The sequence below is a fragment of the Cottoperca gobio genome, chromosome 24, assembly GCF_900634415.1.
Source record: "Cottoperca gobio chromosome 24, fCotGob3.1, whole genome shotgun sequence".
Taxonomy (NCBI): Eukaryota; Metazoa; Chordata; class Actinopteri; order Perciformes; family Bovichtidae; genus Cottoperca; species Cottoperca gobio.
Window position 1 is genome coordinate 18,526,818 of NC_041378.1, and position 13,896 is coordinate 18,540,713.

Genomic DNA, 13,896 nt, shown 5'->3' on the forward strand with positions numbered 1-13,896 from the left:
CCAAACCAAATTCAAGCTACAAAATGTACCTTCAGAAACTTACTGGGGATCCAAATCTCCAACACTCTCTCACAGTAACAGCTGTGCCCTTTATAATCTCAAACCTATCCATCACTTGATTGGCATTCCATGTACAGTATGAAACAGTTCCTTCTTTTGCATTATGGCTTATCTTACATTCTGTTGTCATTCATTTCCATGGAGCGCCGGTGCAGTCATTGTCCCCTCTCAAAGTGTGAATGCAGCACTTGTAGACAATATACATGAAACATTAGACAACAAGCCCTGAGATAATATTCAAAGAGGTCATGATCTAGGTAGCATTTTTGGACATTGTACTGAGACAACAGCTTAGCTTGGGGAAAACGCACAACATGTTCTGACTTGTTTTCATTCACATTGGACACTGCATGACAACAAACACATAGAGTAAGTGTTACATTTAAATCATGTGTTACTTTTCTACTCTTTCACAGCAACTTTTTTTGGATGGTTTATTTTTGGTTGTCATTATTCTTGTGCAATACTTATGTTCTGACTTGAGCCATATATGGAGTCACAGCACATGTTAGACCTCATTAAAGTACTTCCAATCATCTCATTGGCGTCCATTAAATGTGACACTTCATATTATGGACTTTTTATTTATTTTGAGAATGGCATGCATTTTTAATTTCAGATTTTTTTATTTTGCATTGCTTTTATCTTGTAAAACTTGTACAGCCCTTTCTATGTTTAAGGATATTCCAACTTGTATTCCAACTTGGGTCTAGTCATTTTTTCAGTGGTGATAACTTTGTACTCACTAACTTAATTGCTGATACACGGGACCACACCAACATCAAAACAACCAAGACAGACAAGGCTAGAAACAAGAAATCCAAAACTTGTCTTCCTTGATTCCGCCTCCAAAGGCGAAGTCTTCAGTTTGACAATTAGAGGGGATGTATTCTGCCACTCCAGCATCATCAGGTCAGTTTTGCTACATAATTAATAGCCTGACACCTGGGAGGGACCCATCACCTCATTGATAAGTTAGGCTCTTGTTTGCTTCCGAAATCTGCTAAAGTTTTGGAAAAACAATCCAACAGTATTTTTCTGTTTTTACTTTTAGTATTACCTCATTAACAAGCGGTGTGCAGGTCCAGAGAGGATAACCAGTAGCTCCATGCTGGTTGTACAGTAAGACACACACTGTACTGTAATGTCCACATTGAATATGTAGACATTACAGTACATAGCACAAAGGGATAAGTCCTATCTCAGTTTAAGCACACACATTAATAAAGGAGACCAAAGGCACTAATGGTGGTATTTAAAACCTCCTCGTGTAGGAGTACACACAGTCTATGGTCCATTTGAATATGCAGCTCTTTTATTTCAAGTGTTTTCCCAATCTCATTCTCTTTGGTCTGCTCTGGAATAAACCCATTGCAAGCATCCACAAACAGCGGAAAATCAGACAAGCTAGTGTTGCACTCTTTGTCTTCATTCTCATCTTCTCCTTCGTCCTTCCTTTTCCCTTCATCTGCAGTGGATGTGCTGCAGTCAAAAGTGGGCGTGCTGCAGCCGTAGGCCTCACTGTGAGGCCTGCGAGCCTCGGCCGGGATGTTCTTCTTCAGGTCCCGATTCCTGTTGCGCTTGGCCAACTTGGACACGGAGCCCAGGCGGTTGAAAATGTTGTCCTCAGACGTGGTCTGGTGGTTGGAGTTCCGGTCGCACTGCTCTGCCCCTCGCAGGCGAAGGTTGTTCAGCTTGGAGTCGATGCTCTCTTGGGAGGAAGTCTTATAGCTGTTGGTGTCCAAGCTGTTGAAGATGGCACGGCGCTCTGGGGAAAGCATGTCCAGGGACAAGGCACGCTGGTCCAAGCCCAGCTGACGTCCCTCCATGCTCCGGATGGTGGCAGCTCGCTGCAGCTTGTCGTGGACCTCAACACTCATACGCCGACGAGTCTCCCGGAACTCTGCTCGCACATTTGCTTTCCATTCTGCTGCATGAGCCTTGATCCCTCCAACCTTGGCCAAAGACAGTTGCAACAAATCAGTACGTCAGTTATAAGTGTATGTATACCTTGTTTAACAATAATGCTGCCTTGACAGTCATTTGAATTCCGTCAAGAGTGACCAGACTTAATGTCATCCCAATGCGTTCTGTAACACATTAAATCAGCGGTTCGCATTCTTAGGGCCCACTCCAATGCATTTTGAGATAATTAAAAGGATAGGATAGAAACCATATTCTTACTCTAATCTTTGCCTTTTTTCTTGCATATTTAACCAAATATTTACCCTCTCAGGCCTCCACACATCATCCTGATTAATCAGGCTACACCTCGTTAGTTTACTGTATGAGGCAGTATAGAGATTGCTTTGTTTTAAGGGGACACAAAAAGAAAGGTTCATATCTACTGCATTATATAACAATGCAACGCTAATTTTATAGTTCCCCTTTAGAAACACAAAACATACACAATTTGTGGTCTATTAAAGGGCAATCTTAAAATTCACATTCAGCAGGACCTATTGCATGTCCTATCAATAAACCAATCTAATAAATAGGATATACGGCCATTAGCATGGAGTTTTTCAGGATAATGATAGTCGCTGCGATATCCAATTCTAAGTAGCACCACAATATGCATACGCCTTATGGGTTGTGTTAAAATTAGTCCGAGTTTGTTCAAACTTGTGTCATTTGATCTCAATATGCAAATTAGGTAGGAGAGACAGACAAGACACCCAGATAAAAATCCCATATTACAACCAAACAAACATTTGCTCAGAGCTGTGATGGAATTGGAATGTCACAGATATAAACAGGCTAAAAGATCAATCAATTCATAGATACAAATAGTTATTAAATAATGTATAATCAACATGAATATTGGTCGTAGTCCTATTTGATAAGTGATAAATCAGAAGATGTCATAGCTTGTCCTATTCCGGTCAGGAATATAACATGATTATCAACATCTTCATTATGAGAGCATACCTCTTCTTTTGTCTTTTTAGACAGCACCCTCAGCCAGTCACCAATCATGTTCAGCACTGCAGCAAAGTAGGCCAGACCACCCAGGATCCAGAACCACACCAGTGGTCTGTACCACTTCCGGTACTGAATCCTTCTGTCTCCCCCTAATTAGAAAAAAAGTCATGAATGACTGAAGAAATGTACAACACTTTGCTGCTGCCAGCACCTGAACCAGGAATAACCAACGAATACCTTTCACAGAAACTGAATGTCATATCAGCTGAGTGAGGTCTTCATCCATCACACATGCACCAAGAGAGCTCTGAAATATTAGGTCTCGGCCTGTTCGTTTTGTGTTTGTACTTCCTGTTTTATTTTGTTAATTACCTGTTCTCTGTTGTTTCTACTTCCTACCCCCAGGTGTTCCCAATCTGTTCGTTAGTGTCCTCACCTGTGTCTCGTTCCCTCTCACTTCTTGGTGTGTATATAGAGTCTGTTTTGTTTGTCTCTCGTTGCCAGTTTGTTTTTGTACTTCGATGTCAAGAGTTCCAGCATTAGTCCCGTCTTCCTGTTTCCCAAGCGTTTGATTCCCTGGCTTCATCGACCTTGTTTCCGTGACTCGATTCTGCCCCTGCCTGATCCTTGTCTGCTGTGCTGTTACGCTGAGTATCTGCTCGTGTACCAAACCTGTTTCCGTGACCCGACTCTGCTCCTGGATTACCCCTTGATACTTTGTATGATCAACTGTCTATGCGTGTACCATAGCAATTTTGTGAAGATTTATCTTGTTCACTGGTTTATTTAGCTAAGAGTAACATTATACTGGTGACAGCGAGTGTCTGTCAATTCTTGCAGGGAGTTTTGCTGGGGTTTTACAAGCCAAGTCTTTTTTCTCTCCTCATTGTCAACTAAATCTGCTACAAGCTAAGGCTCCACTAGTGACTCGCTAGATTTATTGGTGTAATAAAACGGGCTGTGTCAGACATTAAGTCACCAAGATGGCAACTAAGGACAACATGTGTGATTAACGGACACTAGCAAAGTGGACATATATTTAATTTCTGCACTTTTCATGGATTTTGAAGCTGCTTCATATTTGACAGCTGCTTTTGAACTTGATTGTGTGGGATGGTTACCTTACATAACTCTGGATATTGCAACCTCAGAGCGTCTTGCCTAGCTCAACAAAGCTAAGACTGTTAAATTGCATAAGCCATTCTGAACTTAAAACGAGTTTTAAGAGTTGTGCGCCTTCCAGTTTAAAAGGCGGCCACTTTAATAAACCATGGTCAGTCACTATCCCTTTTGAAACTAACTGCCCTTTCCTCCTGGCACTAAATATTTTACTTCACAGTATTATAAGTGCAATGTTTCTCATATGCTAATGACACATGGAAAAGAGAACTTTTCAAAATGGTGCAATGTGCTAATTATGATGACGTAAGTTTGGCTAAACTCACCTAGGTGCTGCTGCTTTTGGTTACTGGGATAGCCTAATACAATCTGCATTTCAAAGTTATGTCAATGCGCGCTGTCACTTTTGCCTTAGGATTGAGAAACTTCATTGCTGGAATTAAACCATATCTTCAGCTACGCTGTCAAGAACAAGGTCTAAAAACACTAGATTCTGCTCTTCAGTTAGCACTTAAAAATTAAGCTTCCCATCATGCTAGACAGATACTTTCAAGGCATGAAAGACAGACCAGATTCTCTCAATCATTATGGATCATCTGAGTGCCACGCACGTGGCTAAAGCCCATCACCCAGGGACAACACATTAGGACAGACATCCCTCTGACCACTCTCAAAGTCCTAGGCATGTACGGTTCCATTCAAGGTTCACCTTCATCTAAGGTAGATGTGTCAAAAATATGTCGGTTGTAATTGAGGACACTGTTGTGCCATGCTTTTGTTTAAACCGGAACAGACAATTTGATTCTCAGGGAGATTTGACTGGTGTAGTAAAGTATATCCCAAGAGTAACTCATGTTATAGTATCTTCTTACAGTTCCAGCCATGTCATTGTGATCACTGCTAAGCTGTACCACTTAAGACTCGTACCTCATGACTATGCGGGTGTGTTTGAACCACACACTAATCATTCATTAAATGTTTTTCTCTGTGGCAAAAGCTGAACAAGGTTCCATCTATGTAAAAGTAGATTATCCCTCCGGTGAGGAAATAATGTAACATCGTGGCACTAAAACCGAGCTTTCCACCACACTGTACTCGTCTTTGCTGCCAGATGTGACACTCTCATCTCACAAGGAGCCTATAATACTTCTTCTTCCATGAAAGCAGAAATCTGCCATCTGGTGGAGGAACTTAAAGCTCAGGTTTTGATTGAGGACAGTACAAGCCCCTGGGCCAGCAAGATGGTCAAGGTGAAGAAGAAAGATGACACATAGAAATTCAGGAAACTTAACTCAGGAAACTCACTTACCATCACAGATGCATCCTCTATCAGTCAATAATAGTTTGGATACACTGTCTGCCTCTAAATTTTAAATATGTTGAAATGGATCACAACAGGTGATGGTATCTAGCAATTCAAAGTGAAACATTTTCATAGAGCTTGTTTTAAAAGGTCTCCAATGGATAACAAGTGTCATTTATCTTGATGACTTAATTTGTATGTAATCTATATTCATGTGAGAACACAATTTAGTCAAGCAGGTTTGAAACGAAATCCAAAGAAATGTGAGTTTTGATAATCTGCAGTCAAGTATAAGGGACACATTGATTCACGTGACGGACTGACAATGAACCTGGTCAACAGCCGCTGTGTCGGTAAGTGGCTTGTCCTAAGATGGGGGATCTAAAGAACAAACATTTACTAGGATGGTGAGCTTAGTACAGGCGTTTTGTGCAAAAGTACATCCTCATCCTCTTCACAGACTCGCACAAAAGAATATCCCATTTGAACGGACTGAAGGGAGCTCAACTGCATTTCAGACATTAGAAGAAGGTTTCACCTCTCCAATAATGGTATTTCCCAACATTCATCAGCTATTTATTCTCAGTAAAGATGTATCTAACTATGCAGTTAGTATAGTGCTCTCACAGGTTCAAAATGGGAAAGAACAGGTGCCGCACTTTATTTTACGGTACACTAATAAGACATGAGACGTACTTTGTATCAAATAAGACTCAAATTTGAAATATGTTCTTTTTTTAGATTGTAAATGAACTCAGTTATAGCCCTATTAGACCCCATACATATATTAAAAAAAACATATGAATTAGACTAATTTAATGCCAATAGTCAGACAAAACACTGAGACTTCAGAGGACAACACATTCACTTGGTTTTTATTTGACATACACTCACTTTCTTACAGGATCATTTGTTGCTGTACCGTAATCTAAGGTCAAACCACTGGGTCACATGTGGTCGCACACGTCCCTCATAACCTGATTGTTCTCCGGAGTTCCGTAGAGTTTGTAGGTGGACTAGTAGCCTAAGACATGTTTCCTCAACGCCCTAGTCCCATACCAGTTAAGACATCAGACCATTTAATGCCATGTCACTATCCAACCATTATAGGCTTTGGAAGACCCTTGTTAGACTTTCTTAGAGGACAATTTGCGGAACATTACAACATTACGCTGTTGCTAGGTCTCTAGTAAGTGTAAATGCTTATTCAGCAGCATTCACACTACTGTTCTTATACTATTCATTAGTGTGAATGCTGATTCAGCAGAGATCATTCAAGTATCAAAATGTTCTGTTCTTTAACACAATGTGTGCTTACATTCAACTTTTTTCTACCCTTTATAATTGTTTTAATTGCTTTTTTGAAAACATTCTTTTAACAATAAAAGTCAATAGAGAGAATCTTCAAATCCTCTTAAACCTACTCTACTTCTAAATGCTACTCCTTCCACATTCTTTCGATCTCACTCTCCTGTTTCAGTCACACCGACTGTGTTTCACAGTGATACTCAAGCACAAGGCTGTGACACGGTAGTCTACTGGTTTCTTCACACTATAAAAATACTTAAAGTAAAAGTCCTGCATTCAACTTAGGTAAAAGTACAAAAGTATAAGCATCAAATACTAAAAGTAAATATTTTGATTAGGGAGAACTTCAGAATAATATATATATATTATTGAATTATAATTATTGATTCAATCATGTGTTTGTCACTTTAATGTTGCAGCTGGTAAAGATGGAGCTCATTTTAATTACTGTATACACTGCTGGGTGGCTTAATATATGATATGATGGTCCACAAAATAAATTGCTATACAGTTGTGTTGTATCATTATAAAGTGCATATCTACAGATAGGGACTATTTTCAACAATAAAACAAGAATATTGTGTGCATTACTCCCACCCATGTTAGCTTTGGGCCAATAGAAACTCTGATATGATTGTGAAACACAGCAATACGTTCATTATTTTAAACTTTATGTACTTACTGAAAGTCAACTTTAGACTTGTAAATTTAAATGTCAGGATTTATTAGTAATCTGTCAGTCTTGCTACTGTTCATTTTGTAAAAGCTTGGCCGGGATCAATAACATGAAAAGTATAAATGCTGTTAAGTTGAGTCTGAATGTAATTTCAATACAATTACCCTCTTTATGTTGAATTAACATAATTCAAATTGTAATTAATTTCTGTTTATCACTATGAAGCCAATCTGAAGTATTTAGGTTTTAGAATACAAATAGTTCCAATGGCATCTCAGAGTACAAATGGTAGTGAAGGTTAGTCTGTGTTATGATGAGTACAGTACTTGAGTAAATGTACTGAATTACATTCCACCACTGAAAATCAGGGTTTATGCTGTAAAACATATGTGGTTAATAACTATTAACCACTGAGAAGTGGTGAACATTATTGAAGTTCCAGCAACTTCACAAACATACCGTGTTAAACCATGGCCTAAACAAAGACATATGGCTCATTAGTGTACTTCAACTGGTTTATGTGTTTTTATGAAAGAAGCGCCATCTCATGGTGAAACCCTGCAATTGAATGAATGGGCTTGTTGACAGTGGAATCTAGACACGCCCGCTCAGGAAACATAAAGAGGGGGGCAGAATACCAGCAGCTGGGATTTGGAAGGCAGTCGGTGGCAGTTCCAGTACAATTTCGGTACAGTTGTGACGTCAGAACTAAAATATAAACATTCTAAATTTGTCCCAGTTTATTTCTGGTTGCAGTATATATATGAAAGATATTCGCTGACAGGAAGTAAACAAGAACCCAAGCTTTTGCCTTGCGACTGTTGAAACACGCTAAAACTGTGCGTTTCAGACATATACAAGCTCACCTGCAACATAGTCACCTATTCTAACTGTTGTTAGAGTGATGACAACAAAATGTGTTGACTCCAGAGCCGTCCAGCCCTCAATGTGTTTGAATATCACAGCTGGGACAGTGACAAACAAGATGCAGCCAGCCAGGATGAAGAGGAGAGTGGAGGCCACACAGATTTTAGTCTGACTGATCTGGTTGTGTTTATTAAGTCAAACACAAACAAAGTAAAGATAATATGTAAACCATAAAACTTGTCTCGCTTTCAGAAGGGTTCTGATGGTGTTTGGACTCTTTAGTGGCATCCCACAGAGTCGGTGAAAGGATGTTGATGAATCAGTCACTGTGGCTTAGGGTTTTCACAGAATAGTCAACAACTCAACTATCCAAACCGCACGTCGACATCGTGCGTCGTTGTAGACTAATTGTTCTAAGTGAAATAATAAAGCAGTAGCAATGCCTCCCGCTGTAAGAAACCTGTTGCGTTGTTACTGCAGTCAAACAGTATTTCTAGCACAGACAAGCCTGCTGGGTTTAGTCCAATCAGTTTCCGGCTCATTTGTAAATAGCCTCCCAGAGCCCAGGTGGGTCCCGCTTACATTAGTTAACCCTTTTCTACCGCACCGTTTTGACGAAAACAGAGCTGAGCCAGAAGGCAAAGCTTTCGATCTACCGGTCGATCTTCGTTCCTATCCTCACCTATGGTCATGAAGGCTGGGTCATGACCGAAAGAATGAGATCGCGGCCGAAATGGGTTTTCTCAGGCGGGTGGCTGACATCTCCCTTAGAGATAGGGTGAGAAGCTCAGCAATTAATTAAACTATATTAATAAATATCTTTTATTTACCGCAACCAACTGGTTTTATGTTACTCTTTTTTCCCTTCCCGAGCCGGGTCATAACACCAGGCTTTTATATATCTGGAGAACTTGTTTATCATTTTTATTTCCAACATTATCAAAACTTTGCCAAATTCAGGTTTAATTCCATCTACTTTTATGTTGTCTTTCTCATTGCCAGTTCTTGCATTGAGATCTTCACAAATTAAGATGTGACCAAATGACTGGAAACTAATCATTTCATTATGAAGTTCTAAAAGCTTACCTCAGTGAAATAGGGGGACTTTGAGGGCAATATATAGATTGCACACAAATAGATATATCTGGTGTTATTACCTATATCTGTATTGATCTTCATCCAAAAGTGAATTTTTCCTTTTTTTCTGGTGCGATATAATTTTTGTATTGTGTTGTATATCATATTTAATGTACACCCTGAAAGTCTTCCATTTTTAGCACTTTTTTACAGAAGGTACAGCAAGTTAAATGTCATAAGTAGGACAATTAGACAATACATGTCGTAGTGAGAGTAGTTCCAGGTTTCATGTAGGATGATGATATACATATAATTTACACTACTTAAAAATACAGACTTTGTAGATTTATACCACATATGAATTATATATATCACCACAAGTTGTGGAGTACAAAACCTGCATATTCCAACTTCTAATTGAGAATGATGAAATTTTATATATATATATATATATGGATTTGTGTTTCACATATAAATATCTACAGTCTAGTTCAAAACAAATGTAAGTAGTTTAATCTACTATGTACATAATATATTTATATGTGTATCTATGTATAAATATCTACTGTGTATAATAATGAAAATAATGAAAAGAAAAGTATACAGGTGGTGGTACTTGCAGCTATTGTAACGTAGCTTTAAGGGTGAGTAAGGGCTGGAGGTTTGGTAGGGTGTCGTGGGTTCCGATAGAATAGGAGGGTTCGACTGTTTGGAGGGGGAAGGGGAAATGCTGGCATGAGGGAGGGATGACGCCTCAGCTCTTTTATCAAAGCGCGAACATCTGCCTTTACAGCCTGCAGCTGGTTGTTCTGCATGATGGAGTGCTGGATCTTTTTTCTCCCTGCTGTTGTGAAGGCAGGTCAGGGTCTTTTCTTTGAAGGGCACAATCTCTCTCTCTAGGATGGAGAGTCCTTCTCGCAACACTTTAACACCGTTGGAGAGTTTGGGACTGCAGCGAGGAGAGGAGGTCACATGGCTACTACTGAGACTGACTGATCTCCGTGGAGTCTGATTGCTGTCGGTTTCTTTTCTTCTTTTCTGCCACATTTCTTATTGTCTGGAAGCTGTTGTAAAAATGATCCAGTCTATATTCTGATCCCTGTACCATGATGGTGCCATTGTAGTATATGTTGATAGTGAGGGTCGGACAGGTGTTATTCTTCCTTGTAGACTGTAATTAATCTTCCTTTTTTGATTCCATTGTTTTTAGCATTTGTGAAATTTTGACAAAAGGACGATGCGAGAAGAAAAGCAGTTTGATTTTAACCCTGCATTTTTCTTTCATTGCTAAATCTGCAATGACCCTCTCAGGGGAGTCCTGGAAGACTTTCTGGGTTTTATGCGGGTCACATAGGCAGGATACTGGATCTCTAGTCCTTTGAATGTCCGGTGACATAAGTGGGAGATCTTGAATTTTTTAACCGTAGACCTGTTACCGATTACTTAGTATTTACCTTTGTAGATATGTATTCCTGTTTATTTATAAGTGCAATATCTCAACCATCTTACTGTTTTTATAGGTCACAGCAAATAGATTTTAATTTTATATTTGTATTATATATTTGTATTATTATTTTCTTTAACCACTGTAAACAACAGTATTCTCCCCTGTCTTGCAAGACTAAATATAATGTCATTAAATTACATTTTTCTTATTTTGGGTCTAAAAGTATTTCAAATGTAAATAATACATTATGTCTATGAATTTGTTTTTTTATGTTTAAACAACCATTATTGAAAGAAGAAAAACATCAATGTAACGGATTCCAAACGTTTGAGAAAAGATATGAAAGACGTGACATCAGAACTAACTGTGATGGGTGTATTGTCCTCTTGTGTACTAATGTCCTTATTTAAAACCAAGGGACCAAATACAACGTTTCCTATATCATTTCCACAAAGCAGACTCATAGACGTTATGTTGGGACTCACCCGGAACATCTTCTCCACCTTGGCGATGCTTTTGACAAATATGGTACCAAGCCGGTCCCCAACGCCTGCCAGGAGAAATCTAAACAGCGGAATTCCAAATATTGCAAACAGAGTGCAGAAAATCTTTCCTCCTTCAGTGCTTGGGGCAATGTTACCATACCCTGGAGATGTAAAGGAGACAAAAGGGGGTTTTACAGGACAACATGAAGCAAACAAAAGCACTGGGCAGAATTTAGTTACACATTATAATGGATCTAATGGATGTGCACGTAAGAACGGGCGTGCAAGTGGTTATGGGTGTGCACAAGTATGCAAGTGCCTTCATTCAATGGATTAATGTGTGCAAGTGCCAAAGGAAGAACAGTGCCGTGTGTGTATGTGTTTTTGCAAACATTGCAAACATGTCTAGATTCATTTGTTTTATGACTCATTTGAATAAATACCTAAAACTTTACTGTAAACTTTGAAGGGCCATTTTCCTAAAATGACACTGTAACAGCCATTATCAAATCAAATCAAATCTAATTTATTTGTATAGCCCAATATCACAAATTATACATTTGTCTCAGTGTGCTTTACAGACTGTACAGGTTACGACATCCTCTGTCCTTAGACCCTCGCACCGCACAAGGAAAAACTTCCTAAAAGAAACCCCAAAATTAAAGGGGAAAAAATGGAAGAAACCTCAGGGAGAGCAACTGAGGAGGGATCCCTCTCCCAGGACGGACAGACGTGCAATAGATGTCGTGTGTACAGGATAAACAACATAGTACAAATACAACATTTGACAGAAATTATGTTGTGTTGGAAAAAAAAGAAATAGAAAGTATGGATGAATCCAGGAAAATGTCAATAAGGCTTCCCAGTGTCCAGCAGGACCAGGTCAGCAGGCGCTGTCACGATTCATGATCCTGACGTAAACTTTATCAGTGGCAACCTGCCACATGAGAGATAGACACTCCGGGGATGATACCCCGGATGTTGAGTTAGTAAGATACATTTACAGCCAGTGCAGTGCAGCTAATACAGGAGTAATATGATCCCATTTCCTTGTTCTAGTCAATACACGTGCCGCTGCATTTTGGATCAACTGAAGAGTCTTAAGCGACTTTTTGGGACAACCTGATAACAATGAGTTGCAGTAATCCAGCCTTGAAGTAACAAATGCATGGACTAGTTTTTCTGCATCATTTTGAGACAGGATGTGTCTTATTTTTGCAATGTTACGTAGATGAAAGAAGGCAGTCCTTGAGATTTGTTTTATGTGGGAGTTAAACGACAGATCTTAATCAAAGATGACGCCAAGATTCCTTACAGTGGTGCTGGAGGCCAAGTTAATGCCATCCAGAGCTTCTATGTCATTAAAAAATGCGTTTCGGAGGCGTTTAGGGCCAAGTATGATAACTTCAGTTTTATCTGTGTTTAACATCAAAAAGTTGCTAGACAGCCAAGTTTTTATGTCCTTAAGGCATGCTTGAAGTTTAGCCAATTGATTGGTTTCGTCTGGATTAATTGATAGATATAATTGGGTATCATCCGCATAACAATGAAAGTTTATAGAGTGGTTCCTTATAATATTGCCCAAAGGAAGCATATATAAGGTGAATAGAATCGGTCCAAGTACAGAACCCTGCGGAACTCCAAGACTGACTTTGGCTGTCATGGAGGATTTATCGTTAACAAGTACAAATTGAGATCGCTCAGATAAATAGGACTTGAACCAGCTTAGTGCGGTTCCTTTTATGCCAACACAATGTTCCAGTCTCTGTAGTAGAATGTCATGATCAACAGTGTCGAAAGCAGCACTGAGGTCTAACAAGACAAGAACAGAGACAAGTCCTTTGTCTGATGCCAATAGAAGGTCATTGGTAACTTTCACCAGTGCCGTCTCTGTGCTATGATGAACTCTAAATCCAGATTGAAAAACCTCAAATAAACTATTATTATGTAAAAGGTCACACAACTGTTTTGCGACTGCTTTCTCAAGGATTTTAGCGAGAAAGAGAAGGTTAGATATCGGCCTATAGTTGGCTAAAACCTCTGGATCAAGACTAGGCTTTTTAAGAAGTGGTTTTATTACAGCTACTCTAAAGGATTTTGGTATGTAGCCAGATAATAGAGACAGGTTGATCATATTTAATAACGAAGTGTTAATTAAGGGTAAAACTTCTTTAAACAGTTTAGTTGGAATCGGGTCTAAAAGACTGTTGAAGTTAGTTGGTTAAGGTTGATTGGAGTAAAACAGTCTAGATATATTTCAGGAGTTACAGATGTTTTTAAAATTCCAACAGTTGAAGTTAAGTCATTACCAATTGAGGTCAGGAGGAGATTAATTTTGTCTCTAATAATTATAATTTTATCGTTAAAGAAGCTCATGAAGTCGTCACTACTGAGAGATATAGGAACAGAAGGCTGTGTAGAGCTGTGGCTCTCTGTCAGCCTGGCTACAGTGCTGAAAAGAAACCTGGGGTTGTTCTTATTTTCTTCTATTAAGGAAGAGTAATAAGCTGCTCTGGCATTACGGAGAGCCTTCTTATACGTTTTAAGATGATCTAACCAGACTAAACGAGATTCTTCCAATTTAGTGGAACGCCATTTACTTTCAAGATTTCTCGACTTTTGTTTTAGT

At 39.1% G+C, this 13,896-nt stretch overlaps 1 protein-coding gene across 1 annotated transcript; it reads right to left on the bottom strand.

The window, feature by feature from the left end:
- Nucleotides 1-821: 821 nt before the first annotated feature.
- LOC115003597 (potassium channel subfamily K member 10-like) lies at nt 822-13,586 on the bottom strand (the record flags this gene model as incomplete). The annotated part of the gene is made up of 5 exons (XM_029425456.1): nt 822-2,015; nt 2,992-3,134; nt 8,258-8,435; nt 11,268-11,428; nt 13,577-13,586. Coding segments are annotated over 5 exons (1,227 nt in total), but the record flags the coding sequence as incomplete, so codon positions are not given.
- Between the last annotated feature and the right edge of the window lie 310 nt (nt 13,587-13,896).